Below are 25,369 nucleotides of genomic sequence, written 5' to 3' on the forward strand. Positions count from 1 at the left end.
ACTACCCTAATAACGTCGGAGAATTTCCGAAACATTCGGTAATTTTGCTAAACATTTACGTAAAAGCACTTACACTTCTGGTCTTGACAAACAATTTTGACGTATTTCAACAACAACAAATAAGCACGGTTTTGTTAAAATGAGTTATAAATTATAAAATAACTACAGAACAAACATTCATATTTTTGATATTTTCAACTATTGTATCGATGAATTTATTAATATTATATATCATCATATTCCTTTCGGCATGGCCAGGTAGCAGGGCGTTCGTCTCGCAATCTGAGGGTCGCGGATTCGGATCCCCGTCACACCAAACATGTTCGCCCTTTTAGCCATGGAGGCGTTACATGTGCGGTCAATCCCACTGTTAGTTGGTAAAAGAGTAGCCCAAGAGTTGGATGTGGGTAGTAATGACTAGCTAGCTGCCTTTCCTCTAGTCTTATACTGCTAAATTAGGGACAGCTAACGCAGATAGCTATCATGTAGTTTTCCCCCGGTATAAAACAACAACAACGCATGTCCCATTCTCTTTTTAATTCAGGTTTGGCATGACCTAGTGGTTAGTGACCGCTCAACGCGAAATCTGCAGATCGCGGGTTCGAATCTTCGTCACCAAACACGCTCGTCCTTTCAGAATGTAGGAGTAATGTTTTGATCAATCCCACTATTCATTGTAAAAGAGTAGCATAACAGTAGGCGATGGGTAGAGTTGACTAAATGTTCTCGTGCCCCACAGATAGATCTTGAGTAGCTTTGAGTGAAATTCAAATGAAAGCTAAATTTTCCTTTAGTTGTTATTATGATAGGAACTGAAGTGTTAAAATCACAAAATAATATCACACCCATTGTTGAACTAATTTCCCACATGTTTAGTCAGTCAAAACGTCATCGAGACGTTAAGGAAGCCTTGCGTATTACGCAGTCTTTATTCAGATTTGGTAAGGTATAACCAACAGTAAATTACAAACTTCTACAGATATTGTTGATTACAGGGTGTAGCCAAATCGATAAAGTATCATAATTGTATATGTAATTCGCATACGGTTTCTGACAAGAAAGAAAAAAAAAAAAAGACGCTTTGCACTTTGGGGCCCTAGTTGCGCTATAAGAGTAACGGTCAAACCCAACAATTCAGTCAGATAAGAAACGCTGCCTTTCCTCTCTTGTTTATCTGTTCAAAATTAGGGACGTCGAGGAGTGCATTGACCTCTGTGAAGCTTCGCGAACACTTTTCAAACAAAATATACCGTTCATTAGCGCTAGGGTCCTCATACTGTGCTATATTGAGTTATTTGTCTCTGTCAACACTTACTGTCAAAAACTAACAATAAAAAGCGTGTAATAACTTACATCCTAAGTAACATATCAGCTCGTTTCATACGAAATGGCCAACTTTCGCTTAGTTGAAGAGTATTTGCGATTGATGTAAGTTATATACAGTAATTTGACTGTATGTTATTCAGTACTGACCGAAGTGCTGTACCTTTCATTTGTCTGTTATACCAAGTTGTATTATAATTGAATTCATACAAAAAAGTAGTAGCAATTATCTTGAAGACATCATCTTGTATAGAGTTCCAAAGAAACAAAAACAAATTGGGAAAAAAGTGCAGCCCAGGTCGCTAAAAACATCAATTTGGCGTTTGGACAAGGGACCACATCTCAACTGACCATCCGCGGTTGGTTCAAGACATTTATTCTGGTAATATTTAACCTCAAAAAAGGCTTCAATTTGTTCTGAATGAAAAGAGATTAATAGCTATTATGGAAACTAACCCATAAACTACGGTTCTGACACTTACAGCAGACTTGGAAATTTCCAGTGTAACTGTTTCTCGTTACCTGGCTACAATCGGAAAGGTTAAAAAAACTGAACAATTGGGTACCGCACGAATTGACGGAAGGGCTGATACTGATTAGGAACAAGAGTGAAGTATTTCTTGAATCGAATCGTTACCTGCAACAAGAAGTGGATCCTATACAACAACCGGGGAATATCAGGACAATGGTTAGATGCAGGTGAATCTCCAAGACATGAGCCAAAACCACCTTTGCACCCAAAAAAGGTTATCGTGACAGTATGGTGGTCTGTAAAGGGAATTATCCATTACTCCTTCCTGCAACCAGGTGAAACAGTTACAGCACGATTCTACTGCCAACAAATTGATAAAATGCATCGAAAATTAACCATCAAACAACCATCATTGGTGAATAGACATAGACCAATTCTGTTATAAGATAACGTCACCTTGCCTCACAAATCATCATTTTAAAATTGAGAGAATTGAAATATGAAATTCTGGAGTAACTACCATACTCACTTGACCTATCTCCATCTTGGAGCTGTTTTTCCAGAACAAAACATTTAGGAACCAGGAGACTATTGTCGAAACCTTTAATGAATTTATTCTCTCCAAAACAACGGAGTTTTATAGTGACGGGATATTTTCATTAATATCCCAAATGGATCATATTTTGATTAATAAAATTTGTGTTCGTTAAAAATATGGGGTCATAATTTTGACCTATACAATTGGCCATTTCCTATGTGTGTTTTTCTTACAGCAAAGACACATCACGCTATCTGCTGAGCCCACCGAGGGGAATCTAACCCCCTGATTTTAGCGTGTAAGTCCGTAGACTTGCCGCTCTACTAGCGGTGGGCTCATTTCATATGAAACAGTTTGTTTGTTTTGAATTTTGCGCAAGGCTACACGAAGGCTATCTGCAATAGCCGTCCCTAATTTAGCAGTGTAAGACTAGAGGAAAGGCAGCTAGTCATCACCACCCACAGTCAACTCTTGGGCTGCTCTTTTACCAACGAATAGTGGGATTGACCGTAACATTATAGCGTCCCCATGACTGAAATGGCCAGCATGTTTGGTGTGACGAGGATTTGAACCCGCGGCCCTCAGATTACGAGTCGAGTGCCTTAACCACCTGTCATATGAAAGGAACTAACACATAAATGGTGGAAATTCCCAGCAGTAGAGTATTTTGAATTGAATATTTATTTTATTTTATTGGTTATTTCGTTGTTTAGCGGTGAGTCTACAGATTTACAACGCAAAAATATCAGGGTTCGAGTTCCCGTGGTGGACAAAGTGTAGTATTTCTTTGCACTGAGAAACAAAAACAGAATTGTTTTGCGACTCCTATGTTATTAAGCAAAACATTCACAGGCCCACGAGCAAGTTAGTGCATAAATAGTTTAGAAAAAAACGAGTTTGAAAAGTTAGTTGGTTGTCTTAGTTGGTTGTTATTAACTTCCTCTACTTTAAGTCGTCCCCGGAGAGTTTCGATACTATATATTCGCATGTACAGGTCTCTTAACAGTTATAAAACAAATTAGTTGACAAACTCTAGTCTAACAAACACGAGCTATTAACTTCCGTTTCTGAATGATTTTACAGATCTTCCAAATAAACATCTGCAGGCGTTGAACCAAGAGCTTCTAACACCAACACACACCTTATACACGATCGTCTACGTTATAGCTAACCTCGTCTCCCTTCCCGCCCACCATGCAAAAAGGAAACGAAAGGTAGGTGTTCTTAATTATAAACACCCCCGAGTAATCACTCCCTCCACCTGCACGACCGTGGGGCCCTACACGACTTGTGCTAAGTTCTACCTTACAATGTAGGGCAAGGTTGTTGTTTGTTTGTTTTCGAAAAAAAGGTTCATACTGAGAAATATCCCACTGTGGTTGCACAGGAATTTAACATCGAATTCTTTAGAGTTACGATTACTGAAGCTAGTCTCAGATCTCAGTGAATTTATAAATACACTAGAAATCACGTGACCGTAACGACATCCACATAAAATTTATACATCGACTTCAGAAACACGAATCGAATACTTTTTTAAAATTGGTCTGCCGACTTGCACTCTTTAAAATAGTTCTACCTCACAATTAAACATGAAACTTAAGAAGCGAAATATCTAGAAACAGTTCACAATTCCACGTGACTAAAACTTCGATTTATGTCCTTAAAATTGTCTATCAAACTGAAATCAAAACCGAAACCATCTTGTGTACTTAAAGCAGATATATCTGCCTCGAGTTGAAACATATCAAGGTTGGTAAAGTTGTTGGTGTTATTGTATCATCAAACAACAAACTCTAAAAATATATGAACGTGTGGATGTTATTTTGTTGTTGTTGTCTTTCTCATATTTTGTGAGATATTTATAGACAGAACACTTTTACATCTGGTTTTATTACGTAGATACAGGTAAACCACGTACATTATGGTATGTGTAGTTTAGAAGAGAATGTTTCCAATGCTGACACGTCATGTGACGTCAATATCAATCAACGGTATGACACGTGGTATAACATACTATACAGCCTACAAACCCATAACTGTGTTATGGAGTTCGAAGCTAAGAGTAAATAATTACAAATATGTACTTTATAAAGCAACCACAGCAACAAGCCAGTTCCCGTTGGCACTAGATATATTTATGTGATCATAAAAGTTTTATACCTGAATTTTGAACTTGCTGTTGTAATTTTCTAATACCACAGTACCACCAATAACGAACCAGTAATCCTTCAAGAATGTTCTACAAAACATTAAACAGTATTGATACATTAAACCTAACTTATCTTTTTGCAAACGAAAATAACAGTTTATGGCTACAATAACAAATAACACAATCTGTTTCACATTTGTTTATACTTCGTAAGGGGCAGCCACATTAAAAACGTAGTATAGAAACTTGAGAGGTTATATTTAACTCTATAAACGTAACCAAATGAGATATTTTCAGTTATGTAATCACGTAATGTTTAACGATATTTGATTCATTGTTTTATTTTCTAGTTCCTACGTAATTTTACTGATCATTGAGTTGTATCCATATACCAAAGAAAATCTTAACGTGAATTACACGTGAAGTTCTAAACAATTAATGAAAATTACGGGTCTTTTTTCAAATATATTAGAAAGTAATGAAAATTATGGAAACTTTATAAATACGGAAGAAAGTAAACAATCAGAATTATGAACACTTTATAAATACGGAAGAAAGTAAACAATCAGAATCATGGACACTTTATAAATACGGAAGAAAGTAAACAATCTCAATCATGGACACTTTATAAATACGGAAGAAAGTAAACAATCTCAATCATGGACACTTTATAAATACGGAAGAAAGTAAACAATCTCAATCATGGACACTTTATAAATACGGAAGAAAGTAAACAATCTCAATCATGGACACTTTATAAATACGGAAGAAAGTAAACAATCTCAATCATGGACACTTTATAAATACGGAAGAAAGTAAACAATCAGAATCATGGACACTTTATAAATACGGAAGAAAGTAAACAGTCTCAATTATGGACACTTTATAAATACAGAAGAAAGTAAACAATCAACATTATGGAGTGTTTATAACTATAGAAGAAAGTAAACAATCAGCATTATAGACTGTTTATAAAACATTAAACGTGAAGTAATTAAATCTAAAAACATCGTTTCTTTGTTTACTTATTTGTAAGCATAAAACTAACCAATGGGATATATATATATATATACACGTGTGTGTGTGTGCTGGGCCCACCGTGGATATCAAAACCCGATTTTTAGTGTTACAAGACTTCCAACTTTTCGTTTTACCACTGGGGTGTTGAAAACATGTAAGATGTAAAAAGATTACTTCAACTGTGGACTATTTACAAAATATTTTGTTTCTAAAACAAAACTAAATTGTTATAAACAATATAAAACAAAACTGCAATTTCGTTCGCAAATATTTGAATATTATTACCTATAACAGAAAGAACATCACCAATAACACCTCCCGTCAACTTCTGGACCACTACTGTCTAACCACTTACTGTACATCTATGGGTACAATGTGCGGAACAATGCAGCTTTGCTAACACCAAATAAAACCCAAAATGCGGAGCGCGTTTCCGCCGCGGCAGGTTGCGAACACCGAAACCTCGGAATCACATACCGGGCACGCTAGAATCGTAGCCACGCCCTGTTCAATTAATTCTGCAACACTACTCGAGAAAGTGAATACTTGGGCAACACCCTCAAATTAGAGCGATGTATGAAGCGTAGTTAACGACTAGTCTTAGAACACGGACGAGGGCGTTAGTCTGGGAACAAAGGCTTAATGGAATTAAATAACAGCACGATACCTAAAAGCAAACGCAAAGTTTCTAACTAAAGAATACAAGATTAATAGTAATTAATTTTCCTTGAGTGATTTATAATAAGCCAATACCATAAAAAAATGCTTAAAATAACACCTTTTGTGACTAATTTATTGTGGTTTTTAGCTAAGTATTCTTTCAATCCTGAAATTTTAACCCTAGAATTATCTTGGGGGTCCATGACCTTGTTTCTAAAAGACGAGTCATATAAAAAATGTAAACAAAACTCCCATCAGTACTGAAGTAAGTGTAATTAATCCCACTCGTTACTACTGGAATCGTTCAAAGTGTTTAACAGTTTATTTACTCTGAGTGTTATGACATACAGTTACCGATACGACATAGTAAAGTCAATCCCACTTCTAGCAAATGGTATATAATCCACGAAAGGTCATCTGGATACCAGTGATACTGTCGACCACGCTGGGCTGATAGATGTGATACAAGTTCGGTTGATGTACTCGTAGTTTGGACGTGATGACCTTTCGTAGCTTAACCCTAAAATTGCAAACTTCTTTCTGTACAGCTGAAGGTCAGCGAGTAAAATTGGTCGAAATTCATCACTTTTAGGCTTCCTCCCCACAAGTTATCGGTGCAATTAACTACAACTGTGATGTTTGTTTTATTACGTTTTGTTTGTGTGACTATGTTACCAGTATCGCTGTATCCATAAAACATGGCTCTATTGGTGTGGAGCTAGTTTGTAAAAATTGATTTATATAAAAATGTTCTAGTTAAGTGTAGAATTGTTGTAGTCTGTTTTAGAGACAAGCCACACTGGGCTATCGAACCCCGATTTTTATCGTTGTAAGTCAGTAAACTTACTGCTGTTCCACCACGGAACAATATGTTTTAATTTCCAATGGTATTTCACATCTTTAACGAGGGCATGTCGACGTTTAAGAAGTGTATCTCAGAACAACTGGTATGGGTATTAACACTTTTACTGATAAGCAAAACAACGTTTCGACTTTGCTAGGTCATCTTCAGTTTAATATAACACCTGAAGATAACAAGTGGGTTTCTCATCATCAAGAAGGGCTTTTAAGAACACCTCGACCCTCGTAATAATCTTATGAGCAGACTTTCCACCTAGTATATCGATCCGCTAAGCACATTCAACCAAGCTGATCCATATAAAAAACTCTCGCTCGTCCTCCAGGTTACTTTCAAATTGTAAACTTCTGGCTCATTTAAACCAATTGAGATGATTCAAACACAATAAATATTCCATTTACAACTTTTGATAATGATCTTTCCGTAAAATTACAGGTTAGCGATTTAAAAAGTCCTTAAACATTCTGACGCATCACTTTCTTCTTACTGACTGTAGCACTGCGTCAGACGGAACTATTTTATCGAAAGCGGTCGAGCGTCAGTTAGCCCCAAAGCATTCTGCGCTGTCGTTTATTTTCTTAGTCAATAATCAACACAACAGAAATTACAGAACGTTTTCAGTCAGTTGTGCAAGAAATCTCAGTGTAATGAATGAGACCTTAACAACGACGGTACGACATAATTAGAACACTGGTGTGTATATATATAGCTAGGAGAAAAAACAACTAAATGAAAAACAGCTAAAACAAAACGAGAGACAGAGAATCCCATCCCAGAAATCGCGAATTTTCTATTTTGTCATTGTAATATTCTGCATGTTATTTTTCAAGCTTCAACAGCGCCTTAAGCAACAAAATGGAGAGACCATTAAGGGTTGAGACACAGTTACCTGTAATTCGGACATGTTGGCCAGAAGGAGGGAAACCAGCTTGTAACACCTGCCGCCTATTAGAACTACTCAAAATGGAATAGCGAGAAGAACTGCCATGGTTCTAACACTCCCACTGCATAAAAAGCGAAGCACATTTAAGGGCACATTGCAGCTGCAACCTTAGATTTTTCCATATGTAGCGCAGGACATGTGAAATATCAACTCCCTAAAAGAGAAGTTTCAATTGTATGAAACTTAAATGTTAAACGTATATACAACTTCACTATCAGATCAAATCCCAAATAAATAAATATTCCAAGTAACAAACCTTTACTTTTATTCAGTGTTCATCAACGTTACAGACAACAAATACTAGAACAGCATACTCAGTGTGTGTAGGGGAGTTACATATGGCCCACCTTGTATACTGTTTATAGAATTTAATTAATTCCTTAGTATTGTATTAGTGGGGGTTACTTAAGGTTCACCTGGTATGTCGTTTATAGAATTTAATGAGTAGAAAGCAGTCCCTATGCTGCGAGGCATAACACGTTTCTATAGTAACATCTTACGGTTTTTACTAAAAGTTAAACACAGCTCACAGCCTCCAGTTATTTTCTAGATTGAGAAATCCACATTATAAGGCTTAGTATCTAGAATCGTATTGAAGCGACTGATTAGTAACAAATATCTTACAGCTACGTTTGTTGTTGTTGTTATCAGACTATTGTCTGAAACTTTTTGCTGTAGCACAGTTTAGGGTGGAGAAAAGAAAGGAACAAAAAACGTTTTTTAACGATTAACCTTCCTGTTAACAGCAGATCGATACAGCTGTAGCACCACTTTAGAGAGCATACATCATTATCGCCGTGCTACTGTAAAAGGACAACCGGTCGTGACGAACGAAATAATCAGTTTTTTCATAAGCACCAATCCACACGTCACAGATTTATACTCTTCGGTGGTGACTGCACAATATTTCCTTCACTCTAAACTTCAGCATGGAGTTCGTCAACCATTCACTTGTCACTGGGTTGCACCATTTTCGGGGAATTCCACCCCTCATCAGTGACCCTGGACAAATGCAAATCAAAGGAACAAGTTATAGATTGGTGAGCTATATATCGCTTCCTTGCAATGGTTCAGCGGTAAATGTGAAGGCTTCTATACCCGTGGTGACCACAGCACAGACAGTGTATTACGTAGCATTGTATTTGAGAACATACATTATACTTTCAGTGTAGATTTGGAATATGTCAGTTTTTGTTTACAAAACTTACAATCAAGTCAGTTTAGTTCATACAAGTAAACTCTCACTCAGATACGTGCATGAACTTTTATATTTCACCACGTGTGCACCAGATTCACATCTGACGGGGCTCCACGTGTCTTGTCAGTTTCTTTAGACTCTCTTTGTTGCTGTGTAACCATTCAAGACCTCGAGACATTTGGATTAGAAAAACAAAATAAAAATGAATGTGATCTTCTCCAATAGAAAATAACCTAAATCTGAAGAAGACTAGTAAAGTCGAATAATCGATACTGATTCATTGAAAACAGTACTACCTTCAGCCAATAAGGCTGACGTTTCGATAAGCAGTTTAACCATTTCTTTGGTATCTGGATTACACATATATTACACACAAATGATTTCATAAATATGGCTTTAGCTGTCTCATGTTAAGTATGACAATAAATTGTTGATGTAAAGCTTATGAATTGTTATACTTAACATGAGACAGCTAAAGCCATATTTATGAAATCATTTGTGTGTAATATATGTGTAATCCAGATACCAAAGAAATGGTTAAACTGCTTATCGAAACGTCAGCCTTTCTTTCGGTGTGTTGATGTTGCTCATCACGTCTTATAAGCTTGACATTAGCAGACCCCGTGTTAAGGTCAATGGGAGGACAGAATTCTCTTTCGGTGTTATTAGGAAGGTAGTCTTTCAGTTACACGGTCAAGTGTTCAACTGTTTTGTTTGCAGTTAAACACAAATTTACACAATGCAATATTTGTGCTATGCCCACCCTGGGTATCTAAACTCGGTTTTTAGAGCTGTAAGTCCGTATACATTCCACTGTGTCACTATGAGGAATATGTTCAATGTAAGTTAATCTTGTTCTACACAATAACCGATTAAATCTCTTTTTTAAATTTATCAGTCGCGGAAACAGTAACAATTAGCACTGAGAACAAGACGATACTGTGCTATAAAACAGTTTGTGATAAGCACAAAGGTACTGAATTCTACTATCTATGCTGTGCATACCGAGGGTGTAGAAACCCTAGTTTTAGTGACTTAATTAGGCCCTCAGACAGTGATAGAAAGGAGGCAACAGTGAAAAAGTGATAAGGTAATCATGGACCTATTTCTAAAACCGTCTTCGTGTATGACAAATGAAACAGGTCACCGAATGTAAACTTGAAAAAGGTTGTTTTACTTTAAATAACAAACTTTCCATTATTTAGTTACACAGATCTCGAAAATAATATTCTTTTTATTCTATCACATAAGAAAGTTATGAAAAATTGTGATGAAAAATAGTTACTTAGTTCAAATGATTATTTCGTTTATCACAATGAACTTTTTTATTATTATTGTCTTTGTTATATTTAGGTTCTAGAACAGTCAGTAAGACTCTCGCGTCGCGATTTGTTTAGAGAAATCTACAGTCAATGGTTGTCAACATTTTAAGCACAACAAAATGTGACCCAATTTCATTGAAAATGATTCACCTACGTAAAAGTACATATGATGTTTTATGAAAATTCTGTATGTTGTGGAGAAAAACGGATATCAATTTTGGGATTCAGCGGACAGGAATTACTGTAGAACATGTAAAAATATCAAGACAATAAAACCATCGCAAACCCTTGTAGCTACCGTATCATTACGACAAACAGACATACAGACGTGTACGTTTACTATACAATAAGAGTACAAGCATAGCAAGCACATGACCTAAAATCACGTAGACATATTTGACATTTGGAGATTAATTATATTTAAAAGCAATACTTTCATTTTCTTGCGGCAAAATGCTTGTTTCTGGCATGGCTAAAAAAAAAAAAAAAAGGTTACTACGATGAAACAATGTCAAGACATTTAAAACAACTTTAAAAGTGATTGAAGTCCAAAAGTCTAACTTGTATATGTGCAAACAAAAAGTTCGTTTACACTTATTCAAGTTTTAAACGAAATTATGTTTTGCAATGACTTGCATAAGTACTATCTATGTAAAATATCACATTTAAAAAATAACCTCGAACCCGGCGTATCTTCTTAATATTTACCTTCATACAATTAAAAACTGTACACGGATCTCTAGCTTTCAGTTTTAAAACTTATCGTTTATTTACAAATAACGTGTGTGTCTGTGTTCCTTGGCATTTTTGTATTACATACGAATTTCTGTTGTTAAAAATATGTTTTCTCCTAAAGCGTATCATTTTGCAGTTCAGTGCCTATAACTTGTTTCACATATATTGGTCTGATATAAAGATTTATAATAATCAATATTTTTTACTGCTATATATAAAGAATACTAAGTAATGTGAACATAGTTTTACTTGTCGATGACTTAACAGGAGGAAAAATTATAAAAACGTTGATATGTTAACCAATTTCATAATTAATTTACTTGAATAAAGGATTCGCAACAATTCCTTCTTACCATGCCTATCGGACGTGTTTACGTTACGCATCCCTAAAAGGCTAAATTTATGGTTCTAGTTGTTACAACGGGATGATTTTGCGAACATTTCTTCTTTGTCCACAGTCTTTCGTAAGTATAACAACACTCTTTCTTGGAACGTGACCACAGCAGAAGTATTCCATCACTGATCCGATCCACTTGCTCGCTCTCGTGCAATGCTCTAGGACACGTCACCAGCGCATAACGTTATAACGTAACAAGCATGAAAGAGATGCACGAGCTATTTGGCACCGTCCACATCGCTATGTAGGGAACATGAGTAAACGGAAGTATCTCTTTCTAAAGTGAGAACCAAACCACGATAGTTTGGCGGACGTTTCCCCCATCGTTCAGGGTTCTCTAGTTAGTTTATATAAACCGTTTATTAATATAGTTTTAATTATGAAGTGATAAAACGAAAAATTCAGTCCGCCCCAGAATTTGAACAGAGTTAACAAATTCTAAAATTTAAGATCCTACCGCTACTAAGTATAACGAACATAAATTACACTAGATATTTTCTGGATGTGGTTTACCCATAAAGTGGGAATTAATATAAAATATATTATCGTGCGTTGTACACGAGGTGCAGACGTGTACGACAGATTGCGGGTGTGGCACTTCAATTATCATATTTGTTTATGTTATGAAACCAAACTGTTTATATCAGCTATTAAATGTTGTCCTTAACAAGCGAGAGGGTTAAAAATTCGTTAGTTTAGTTTCTACTTCGAAATTTACAGCTGTTAAAAAACAGCAGTCATATGTTGACCACGTGGTCAGATATATAAAAACACGTTTATTCTCCTCTTCAACAACAAGTAGCTGCTGCCTAAACAACACTTTACCCCCAGTTTTGAATACCTGACCAAAGGATAAGCAAACCACGACCGAGTGTCACTCTTATAACGCAGCCACAGCTGAAGGTGCAGTGTGTCCAGTAGCACTGTGATTCAAAACTTGGAACTTTCAACCTTTAGACTGACACTTTAATCTCTTGGCCGATTAAAAGCGAGTTAAAGCATTCTGTACTGTTTTTATTCGTATCCAGAGTACAGTTGTAAATATAAGATTATGTTTCAACTATACAATAAATATGCGAGTGCAAATAAGGTTAACTAAGCCTAAGCCTCTTTTATACTTGTTAGTAATTATAACCCATTACTTTGCCAAATTTGGTTTAATTTTTCTCACATTTAAAAAAACATAGACAAAAATTAGAACCTTCTGACGAATATTATAGCAAATCGGACTGAAATAAAGTAGTTTCTGAGGTTTACACTAGACTAAAACAGGACTATTTACGAAAAACGTACTGGTACATTCTCAGGTAATAACATATGCAAGAGTTACCAAACAGACAGCAATATTTTTATATGTTTTCTTAAATTCAAGTTCTTCATCATTATTCTACAATTAATTAATTTCTGACGAATCTCTCAGAATGCTAGATCTGGAACCTGTATCAGATATTTCAAAATCTATAATGAAGTTTGTAAGACTATCTCAGTTACATTATGACTTGATATTACACTGACCTAACCAACCATATCACTTCTTTCCGGTTCCTTTCAAAGCAATACTCTCCCCCCTTCAATACGGTTTAACTTGATACCTCCCAAAACTCCAACCTTATATATACGTCAGCACAGATCCAAAATTTTTTCCGTTTACTTCTGGAAATTAAGACTATTCCCAACTCATAACAAAATAACAAAGAAATGTCAATAACAAGTGTTTCACTTTTCAATTTGTTTTGGTTTTTATCAGTAGTGTTTTGTTTTCTTGTCAGCAGTGTCTTGCTTTTTTATCAGTAATGTTGTACATACTTTCACAAGTTACGGTTTCTAATTTAATTAAATTTACTTCGTTTCTAATAGTAGAATTTTCTACCTGATTAGATTCTTGTGCGCACGTGAGATAAACGGTGAAGACAGAAACCTCTAGTGTTTAGGTATATCTGTACTTATATGAAACATGACGAAGAGCAGTTACTCGAAACCTCGCTGTGCATTAAAATCAGTTCTTTTGTTTTTTTCTCCTGGGCATGTGTTTAAAAAACATATTTATGTGTGCATAATCGAAGGAAAGCAATAAACCAACCAGCACCACCTGTCGACACAAAGGCTTTGTCCAGCATTTTAAACCAAACTGGGTTTAAATGACCCTTTCACAGCGCATCTAATCTTAAAGTTTACCACGTCTCGAGCCCTGGACCCTACAAACAGAGGACTAGTAAACCTGAGCACTAGGCCATGTCCAGCCCACGTGCTTCTTAAATACACTCTGGGTCTAAGAAACGGTAGTAACGTGTCGTTGTCTATTTTCTACATAAGTTTATCCTGGATTGTTGAATGAATAAGTAACAAGATGCACCTATACATTATATAGTAATACCAGCAATAATATATTTGATTTTTAATACAATTTTAGCATATACCAGCTGGAGTGCCTGTCCACTGGGACGGAAGTTATATAAATTCATGATTAATGAAAGGTTATCTTAGGACATGAAAAGTTGCTTCACGCATATGTAATTGTAAAAAAAAAATAAAAAAATAATAATAACACATACACAAATTTATATATATCTCCGCGTGGACCCAACAAACCTTTTTGCCAAGTTTGGTGAAGATTCACCCACACCCTGCAAAGTCGTCACGTGGACATACAACAGACAGTACTATCATATTACAGTTTTAACAACAAAATCCTTCTGTCACGTGGTTTTGTAGACGTAAATTTTTTCTTTAACATTTAACTTTGACTACTGAAGTCTCTTTCACGTGCTATTGTATGTTTAATTGACTCTTTAGTTTTTAAAACTGAAATATACAGAAAGTAGTTACCAAAAATCATTTTTATGCAAAATGCAAAATTTTCAGAATTTTATTTTTCTAAATGATATGGGTACACCATCATTTTAACATCATATCCCCCCTACACAAGTTAAAAACATGTTTTGGTTTCTTTATTTTTAAAACACTGTATTAACTTTCACAGTCAGAGTTAATCAAACGTCCTGTTGCTCTGAAACATACCCATTAAACAACAAACACAGCACATCGTGAACAACAAATCTAACAGGAATGATTTGTTTTGTATTTGAATTTCGCGCAAAGCTACACACAACGGCTATCTGCGCTAGTCGTCCCTAATTTAGCAGTGTAAGACGAAAGGGAAGGCAGCTAGTCATCACCACCCACCCCCAACTCTTGGGCTACTCTTTTACCAACGAATAGTTGGATTGAGCGTAACATTATAACGCCCCCACGGCTGAAAGGGCGAGCCTGTTTGGTGTGACGGAGATTCGAATCCATGACCCTCGGATTACGAGTCCAATGCCTTAACCACCTGGCCATGTCGGGCCTATTATCATGATATTAATGATGCTGTAGAACCTAATATAAAGTTATGAGATTTCATTGTAAAAATAAAAATTTGTATTACGAAGAACAGGCCAAACAGGAAAGAAGAACAAACAATGTAGCACTAGAATGATAATTTTATACACAAAAAACGGCTACAATTACAATAAGTAATCAAACAATGACTCATGATCGAATGACCGAAACGTTACCCAGTTAACTATATTTTCCTTAACGCCATTATCATAATTTTACTTGCGGATACGTAACAATGAAAATATTGGGATTAATTATCGAAAATATATGGAAATAAGACAGGGGTATAAAAGGCAAATATTTGAAAATATCACTTATTGGAGTGAACTTCATCATCCGCGTGCTAGAAGTTTACACTGTGATACAGCCAATCAGAAAGCGCCCCCCAGTATAATGCTTATAAAAGTAGTTATACTATTCCCAGTAGTAGTAGTGTAGTACAGTCATGGCTCCTAGAATTGAAATATACGATATGAATTATGTATAAACGAAAGCACTAACAGTCTAGGATTTTAAATTTTAACTAGAGTATACTAAACATTATACTCCAGAAATATCCACTTAATCGAACCAGTTCATAGCAAAATGTCATCTAATTTATACGACAGGTAATTGCTTTAGAATTCCTACTTTGACCCATTAAAAAGCGTGATGTTTTAAGGTTTTGTTGGCGGAACTTTGTGTACATAACACAACATTTACCAAAAATAAATGAATAAGTCTGTTTGTTTTTCATATACCCTTATGGCCAAAAACAATAAACATTATGTCAATCACATTTAACCTAAGAGTGAGGGGCAGGAATAGTAAAAAGTAAAAATCAAATGAATGAAAGAAAGTAATCCAATTTCTCTTTGCAACGTAAGCCTACCACTATCTCTGTATGCAGATTTGAACTGAAGGGATATGCTTACAAAGCCTATAGAATCAACACTCCTTACTATTGTTACCATAATTATTTAGGTGCGTTTATGCACTTCAAAACTTTGTCAATAGAAACTTATTTTAGTTACAGTATTTCCAGCAAGGATTAATTTTAATTAACAATATCCAAAAATACAAGACAGAGAAATTCTGTTCGCATTCTTGTAAGAGTCATACTGTGAGCTACTATGCAACCGAATGTAGCAAGCGACCTCTGGAACTTGTACAAGTTGTCTATAAATATAAAACTGGATGTACGTCCATAGGATCCCCGAACGTGTTCTGTTTCAAGAATAAATAAAACCAAAAATTAAGAATGTCAAATATTTTTATATCTTTTCAATTTCTTATATCAAGCCGTTTTGAAGCCTACCAAAAGAGTAATTCTTCTTGTGATTTATGGTATTCGCATACTTTACTGACGTCACGACAATACAAACTGAAACATTAAGTATCACTTATGTGACGTCATCTTAGTGTCTACTGACAGACAAACAGACAACACACTGCTGTATAATGATACGAGTGTTTAAAACTGGTGACCCCTGACAGGGAACCGAGGGAAATAATTTTTATCATGAAAGACACACGATAAGAAGTGAAAAAGAAAAAAACAACTAATATGCCGATCATTGGCATCGCAGCTGACACCATGCAAGTGTTTCCATTAAAAATGAAAGGAAAACATATATCCTATCCTGTACACGCATGGTTTAAAAATAAATACTTACCAAAGTAAGATAAATCTTTTATCAGACCACAAACTAAAATACGGTTCGAAAACTTTCATGACTTAAGTTGAAAAAATTTGTATTCCACATTTATTTTGCTTGTCATAGTAACGTAACAGCATCTGTTACTATAGCAACAAATCATGTACCATCTTTAAATAACTCTTATCTAACTCCTTTTCTTCCTCTTCTGAAAAGTTAGTCACAACAAGTTTGGTTTGTTTTGAATTTCACGCAAATTAGCCGTCCCTAATTTAGTAGTGTAAGACTAGAGGGGAGGCAGCTAGTCATCACCACCCACCGCCAACTCTTGGGCTACTCTTTTACCAATAAATAGTGGGATTGACCGTAACATTATAACTGCCCCACAGCTGAAAGGGCGAGCATGTTTGGTATGATGGGGATTCGAACCTGCTATCCTCGGATTACGAGTCGAACGCCTTAACCACCTGACCATGCCGTCACAACAGGTACAGCAGTCCGTATCGTATTAATAAAGGTTTATTTTTTTCATTTTCTAAGCAAATCAAAACATTTGGTTATTACGTAACTCAACTGCTTTAATCAGGTATTAACAGAGAATCAAGACCCCCATCCATTTTTAAACTATGTAATTATAGACCAGTGACATTCTTGGTTATAGCTCCTTACAACATACGAGCTTCCTCCTCCCACCACAACAAAAAACGAAGTAGAAAAGTGCCATTCATTTTGCTATTAACCCTATAAATTATTGATTGGATTTCCTGTGAATTTCACATAGAAAATTAATTACTTCAATTTTTATTATTTTTTAGGCAGATCTTTACGGTAAGCATTAACCGGCTGAATATGTTTGTTTGCTCAAGAGCAAACCACATTGGCTGTGACCACCGTCGAGAATCGAACCTAATATTTTAGTGACGTAAGTCCGTAAACGTACCGCTGTCATACAAGCAAGTCCACTGCAGATGATCACATCGGTAGTGAAACATAGAAAAATGTCGGTTAATTAATTATTTAAATCAGAAGAAACTCATTTTGAAAGGGATATACCAGGTGGCGCTTTACGCCAGAATAATGCATGCACTTGCCGCTGCACTATTTCCAAAAACAATCATTTCTCGCACAATATATGTATACTGTTCTTTTTAAATGCCTCTCTTAAAATTATTGTATTCATAAAGTATTGATTCGAAGGCGTGAGAAAACACAAGCACTCAGGTGGCAACACAAAACTGTGACGATAATATCTGTAGATATATACATCGAATTTTTTTAGCGTCAATGTTTGAACGTGAAATGGTCTAAAAGTCATTTTATCACTGAAAAATGATAACATTTTAGTAACTAGATGGGGACACCGTCGTACAACTGATGGTGAATATTTATTTTCAGTGCTTATGACAAAGAATCATATTTGTATTGATAAATTACTATTTTAGTAACAGAGAGGGCATTGTTTAGGTGCTAAATGAAAAAGTAACAACGATTACTTTTCGTGATTAGCTCGTGGCTTTTTGACCACCTTTAGCTCGCTACGCTTAACTGAAAAAAAAGTATATCATGAAATTATAAAATTTGTTTTATATACTTTAAAAATAGGCTTAGACTATTTGCACTCAGCAATCTTTTTTAAATGAAACTTTCTCCACCAAAAGAGTTGTTTGTTGACAATACCAGTGTTGATACAACACCCTTCTGAGTAAATTCTTATTCTGATCTACCCTTAAGTTAAACAAAACTTGAAAAAAAAAAAAAAAGGTTACTCATTGGTACAAAGTGAACAGATAAGTTATAAAAAATCAAAGACACTTGAATTCTACCACTACATATAGAGCTAGTGGAAGGCTCTAGGCAAGCTACAAAGTGTGTGGTTTCTCGTATTATTGGACAGCAAAAAATATAACGGAAACTGTACAACAAAACGATGCGGTATATTAATGGGAGAACTGAGAGGGCTAGAACTTTTCCAACTTCACATATCCATGCAGATCCATCACAGTATGGGGTCTTCTGGATCTGTCTTACAGGCTTTGATTATACAAATAGAACGAATAAATTTAAATATTAGACGGCATGTAGGCACGCACGCGCGCACGCTCTACAAAATATCCACTTTACTGAAACAGATAAAAATTGTAAGGTATAATGAAAAGGGAATGTTTCGGAGCTACAATATTCGGTATTAATAAAAATCGATAATCGATAATAACGATTTTTAGTGTCATCATATGATTGGCTACCAAGTTCCCTCGATATAAATTAAAATTAGCTTAGCACTGCCGACAAACGATACTCAACTATAGACCGCTTGTCACCATTACTGGTGACTAGAGACCTACTAGATTATACCACGTCATAATCCAGAAAGAGGGGGTGCGTGCGTTTAATATATATTTCATGATGCTGCCTAGGTGGACTTTCGTCTCGGATAAACGCCCTTCAGTTGAGTAGTTCGATCTTAAATCACGTGTGGCTCTAATATTCTTTAGCCTCTGACGTGTAGCACAAAGCTTTATAGTCCAAACACGTGTCTCAACTGTTACCAGTAAAGGTTTACTTAATATTTAATACCTGATAATGTGTTTATTAAACTCAATATATACTTATCTATGGGATTCCCAACCCTTAATCTTTGAAGAAAACTTGTTGACCATTGAGAATATAGAAGTATATACGTATATATATAGTGTTGTTTTCTAATTTATCTTTTGCACGAAGTTCTGAAGTGAAAGATAAGAGGTTTACTTTTTCACAAATGGAAGAAACAAAATTTCCACCAATAACTAATCCAGTAATTAACAATTTAAATCAGAATTAATAACTAATCCAGTAATTAAAAATTAACTTAAACCCAAACTCGAAATTAACCCAGTAATTAATATAGCTAATTGAATATATATGTATAGATAGAAGTACCTAATAAAATAATAACTTACTTTAATTTGAATGTATTTTTCATCATTTGGGTACCCTCAGTATCTTCAGTTCTAATCCCAAAAATATCTCGTAAGGTTTGCCCAACTTGAGAGATTTAATATATCCCTAAATTCATATAATACAAAGTAATAATGAAAGATTAAAAACCTTTATAAATAAATCTATACATATAAAACACAAACATTACTATGTCTTTCTGTCCAATACCTAACTACTCTTCAGTCGCTGGGTCACCCTCAACCAAACTTTGTGAGATGTTAGTTTGGAACAAAGGTATGTTGTGAACCCAGCCCCCTCCATCCACATTGCTGATGTTATTGGGCAATTATCATCTTTGACGCCAGTTAACGTAAACTATATTGATAGATGGCGCCACGTAGTTACCCAGAAACAAATTCTTTATTAAATTTTCTATAAGACAACATACACATAATGTAAATCGAGAGCAAACACAAACGCATCATAAGTCATTTCTATGGCCAATGATCCTCTATTAATTAATCACGCAATACACTGTGGAAGGACATTAAGAACTGAGTTTTGAAAGCGGGTAACACTAAAGACACTATTTTTGTCGCTACCTCTTTCTACAAATTACATGATCTTTGTGCAGTGTCTACCATGTGTACTATGTACAAAACCGAATTATTAAAACTTATATAAAATATTTGGTTAGGTAATAATTAATACCGTAATAATATGTTACGTTATGAATAAACTGTGTGCAAGTTATGATTTTTGTGTTATTTATCATGCCATCCACTCCCACATTTTCTTAAAAGTTCATAACCCGGTTAAGTACGGGAACCTCAACTTGCAGGTATAACTTAAACGTTTTAATCAATACTGCTAAGAAAAAAAAAGCCAACACTGATAAAGCGATATAATGTAACTTACTCATACCTAGCTGGATAAACAGACAGGAATTAAAGCAACTAACACAGAAAACTAGCACAAAATTAATACAATTACTGAGTGTGTGTGTGGAAGGTGAAGATTATAGAGGTAATCTATTAATAAATGAAAAGTTTTCACATTTTCCCACAAACGAAAATTATCCTAAATATCCTACTGTTTGTGCAACTATACGAAAGTATAACCTATAATACGAGTAAACTTGAAATTTTGTCATTTTTAATATTAATAAAGAGTAAACTTAACTGAAAGATACAAGAAACAAATTCAATCTTCTCTCATGTTTCTGTCCCTCGAAAATTTTCCAAACAGACAGGTTCAGGTGGGTTTTTTTTTGTATAATAACTTTCACGAGAAGTTAGAAAATAAAACGAAACACTTACCCTGAGTCTGAGAAAGCATCACTTGGATCGGTTTCGTTATTTACTGGTTTTAAATCCGATTGTTCTGAGCCACTTGGTGCACACAGACGCGCGGTTAAACTACACTGGCTGGTATGTTTGTTACCACACAATCAAATCTGTCTACCACTTCTAGGTTATAACGTACGAAGAAACAAAGCTGGTAACTGTTACACACCACGGATATAAAGGCATTTCATTTTACCCCAAGTAACTTTAGAAAAAAAAAAAGTCTCACAACAAGAGGACTAGAGATAAATCAAGCCAAGATCGGTACAGTCAACAATCACGGATTACCGAGGTTACGTTACCACATTCAATTCCTACGAGGAGAAGTTAAATTAAAATATAACGTATAAGTACTAGGCAGGTGATTGACCGACTCAAATATTCTTGGAATTGTGAAATACTAGCTGATCGATTCTGAAATAAGGGCCTTAGTAACACAAGGATTAAACAAATAACTTACCAATCAAACTATTAATATATATGTAGATTTACTAGTTCCAGGATTGAAAGCACGTAAAATAATATTCACTGATTCAAATAATATGTGATATGGACGTAATGACGTAATATGGAATAGGGACGTAATGAGTTAAATATGTGATATGGACGTAATGACTCAATATGGAATAGGGACGGAATGAGTTAAATATATGATATGGACGTAATGACTCAATATGAAATAGGGACGTAATGAGTTAAATATGTGATATGGACGTAATGACTCAATATGGAATAGGGGCGTAATGAGTTAAATATGTGATACGAACGTAATGACTCAATATGGAATAGGGACGTAATGAGTTAAATATGCGATACAGACGTAATGACTCAATATGAAATAGGGACGTAATGAGTTAAATATGTGATACGGACGTAATGAGTTAAATAATGTGATACGGACGTAATGACTCAATATGGAATAGGGACGTAATGAGTTAAATAATATGTGATATGGACGTAATGAGTTAAATAATATGTGATATGGACGTAATGACTCAATATGGAATAGGGACGTACTAAGTTAAATAATGTAGGGCAGGTAGCTGTTTTAATTCAAAGGTTCTAGGTAGGATAGATGACTTACTGAATAATTCAGTGTAGGTACTTACTGAGTCAAAGGTTCTAGAATAACTGATTTACCGACTGAAAGATTTAAGGAGATGTGATTTATTAACTGAAGAACTTAGAGGGAAGAAAATCCCTATTTCAAGGATTCAGGTATATGTTATTTATTAACTCGCTCAAATGTTCACTTTACTAAAACTTGTGAAACACTCACGAACCTAGACTTCATTAACCAACGACTTAGTTTAACCATAACAAGTTATTGTAGATTCATAAACACATGTGACTAAGACTTACCAGACTGGAAGATAACGAGGGTGCTGATTGACCCATTGATGAGCTACGCATCTTGACCAGGTTAGATGTTTCAGAAGTTCCTAGTGAAATTATCTTAGATGTTTTCAAAACATAAATACCAAAACTGAAATTTTAGTTTTTCGTTCAAGACAGTCTGTGTTTATAACATACATTTTGCACGAAAAGTTAGAGCTAAAAAGATGTTGAAATATGATATGATATCTCCTTAAATTTCACTCTTACTTGTATCTTTTTAAATGTCTAGCTTAATAACTGACCTTATTAGTTATAATTATGCATTTATTTCTGACTACTCGGATTTATTAACTTTATATATGTTATATGCCACTACTAGCTGTTACTGAAAATGTAAAAATTAACAGTAACAACTACAAGTACAACCAATACAGAGGAAATTTCTGCAGTGTTATTTTGGTTCACATTTAAAGCAGCACAAACTTCTTTTTAATTCAATCTAAATTAGTTATGAAACGAGAGGATACAGCCAGAACGTAAAATCCACTTCAATTTGTTAACATAGCTCTTCTACGTTTTCAATAACAGTTAAAATTAAATTTGAAATACTTTCCTCACAACTTTGTAGTTTGTACATTATACTACAGCACTTGAAGTTTAGTAATTCAATTTCCACTCATGTGTTTTTACTCAAAAACTAAAGTGTTTAAAAATATGGCAACCACACAGGAATTATACATAAACAGTACAGTTTCTAAGGCAATTATTAAATTTGTTGAATATTCTCCTTTAAAAACATATAATACAAACATCTAAAGAATACATTATGTCAGCAATTAACGCATATAAAATACATTCATCATTACTAAATCAATCAGAATATTCCACTCTAAGTTCAATATGACGTATGAAAGAATGATACAATTTAGTAGAGCTATTACATTAGTAATTCCCAAAATTTCTAAGGGTAAGTTCCCCTTTACAATTTGAGAAAGTTCTCGAACCCTCCTCACCATGATCATATGTTATTGCTGATATTGTTTTATTACTATTATTATTTTCGCGTTTCCAAGAATGTTGATCCATTATCACAGTCTAGGAATACCGATCTAGAACCGTTTGTTTCAGACCAGAAAGAGGGCAGCCTGCACCAACCTCCAACTCTAGGACTGCTCTGATCGAAAAGTAGGATTTGACGGCTACTCTTAAAACGCACCCACGGTTAGAGAGAGCGGAGCGCAATTTTGTGACAAAGGGACGCAAACCAAGAACCCTTGGATCAAAGCTCGGCACGCTAACCACAAGGTCACACCCGGCTCGGATCGAGATCCACTCTAAAGACTAAAAGAAATCACCAAACCGTCTTACTTCTAAAACCCTTCAATAATACAACATAATCCGGGGACCAGACTAACAAACTGACAGACATTGGAGAACATCATACTGACAACACAAGCTGGTTGGGTGTAGATAAAAAACTGCTATAAACGTTTTGTTTTCGTTTTTCAAAAAACTTACCCAGGGTGTAGAGGTAAAGTTTGGAGATTTCAAGGATTAGCTCCTCTTAAGTAATTTTTTTTTCAGGGAGAAAAGAGGGTGATAAAATTAAAGTGTAGACTGTATAGTAGTATTGGTTATTAGTTTTAGAAGTTTTCTCAGCTCTCTCTAGGCCTGATAACAACAAAAACAAATATTAAGTAAAATTTGTTCATGTTCTGATTACACCATGTAAGGTTGAGCAATCTTATCCTTACTAAACATTAACATGTGACACAGAGAGGATGAAGTAAGAACCTCACCTTCAGTGGGGTTTTGTTTTATTGTTATTTCTTTATTTTCAAGATATTTACGAAAGGCTACTTAAGGGTTACCAACACTCACCATTTCTGATTTTGAAATGATAGACCATTCATTGACGACTATTGTCTGACCAAACAGTGGGTGTAACCTTAAATCTTCCAAGGCACTCACAGCCCGAAATTACAAGGCACTTTTTATTTCAGTATCGGAAGGGTCGCAGTTCCACATTAACCACATGATCACCCTCGATCCAATATATCTAGGAAACAATGACCACTACTACTCCAGTCGAGTGGTTCCTGCACCATAATCACGTTTTTAACACGTTACTTTTCAGTAAATAATTCAACACTCAATCCACTCCTTATATAAGCTTTTTAACTATAAAAGAACATAGGGTTCACGTACCAACAATATCATAGTAACAATACAAATTTTATGTACGAGCAATATCAGTTTAATATACTGACGTCACTAATCTGATGTAACAACAGTTTAATGTGCCAAAGTTATTAATCTGAAGTTAACAACAAAGTTTAACGTGCCAACGTTATTAATCTGATTTAACAAGAAAGTTTAATATTCCAACGTAAAGGCGGTAAAAGACTGACTGGGTACATGAAAGTAAGTACAGGATCCAGAATTGAAGAGAGAAAGGTTGTGATCCGAAACCAGATAAAATGATCCCTCCCATCAATGTCAGCAACATCCCAGAGGGGATTGCGCTCATAAAAGTCCCCCAGGATTAAAAGGTGAGACGGCCACTGTTCAATAAGAACATCAAGGTCTGATTAACCATAAGTCTCTCCAAGAGACAGGTAGAGAGAACAAACAGTGATGGTACGGCCCACAGAAACATGGGTGGCTATGGCCTCCATGCGTGTATTGAGTAGCGGGCACGTGCTGGTCGACCAGTAATGCCACCCCTCCATGCACTTGTCCATTACACAACCTGTCACTTCGGTATAAAGAAAACTGCCAAAAGGTGACTGTATTGGTAGATTCCAGAAATGTTTCCTATAAGGAAAGACACACAGGATGATAGGAATCAACCAAGGCCTTATTGTCATCGTGTTTAGAATGGAAACCTCGACAGTTCCACTGTATCAAAGTGTCATTTTTATTTAAATGGATAAGAACTAGATGGAAAACCCTTCGGTTTACGACCACGTTATCTGTCTTCATTAGAAGGTCTGTCGAACTCCATGGATTCTGTCCTAGATTGAGCGGACAGGTCTCTTTAAGTATATAGAGATTCCAGCGAATGAGGGAGTGAACAAATAATCGTTCTAGATCTCGAGAGCGAAGAAGGTCGAACCAAACAGATGC

The 25,369-nt window shown here is 35.3% G+C and overlaps 1 protein-coding gene and 1 long non-coding RNA gene across 2 annotated transcripts in view; both read right to left on the reverse strand.

The window, feature by feature from the left end:
• Window positions 1-25,369, reverse strand: part of LOC143240385 (microtubule-associated serine/threonine-protein kinase 3-like) — a 110,665-nt gene that overhangs the window by 60,748 nt on the left and 24,548 nt on the right. Inside the window, exon 3 of the mRNA XM_076482719.1 lies at window positions 22,265-22,344. Coding sequence (XP_076338834.1) covers window positions 22,265-22,344 — 80 coding nt within the window. The remainder of the gene's footprint in view (window positions 1-22,264; window positions 22,345-25,369) is intronic.
• LOC143240389 (uncharacterized) lies at window positions 8,209-12,124 on the reverse strand. Its single transcript, XR_013021747.1, has 2 exons — window positions 11,576-12,124; window positions 8,209-8,969 (listed from the first exon to the last, which is right to left on the reverse strand). It is a non-coding gene; the product is annotated as an uncharacterized LOC143240389 (long non-coding RNA).

This window comes from Tachypleus tridentatus, chromosome 13, assembly GCF_004210375.1.
Source record: "Tachypleus tridentatus isolate NWPU-2018 chromosome 13, ASM421037v1, whole genome shotgun sequence".
NCBI classification, from domain to species: Eukaryota; Metazoa; Arthropoda; class Merostomata; order Xiphosura; family Limulidae; genus Tachypleus; species Tachypleus tridentatus.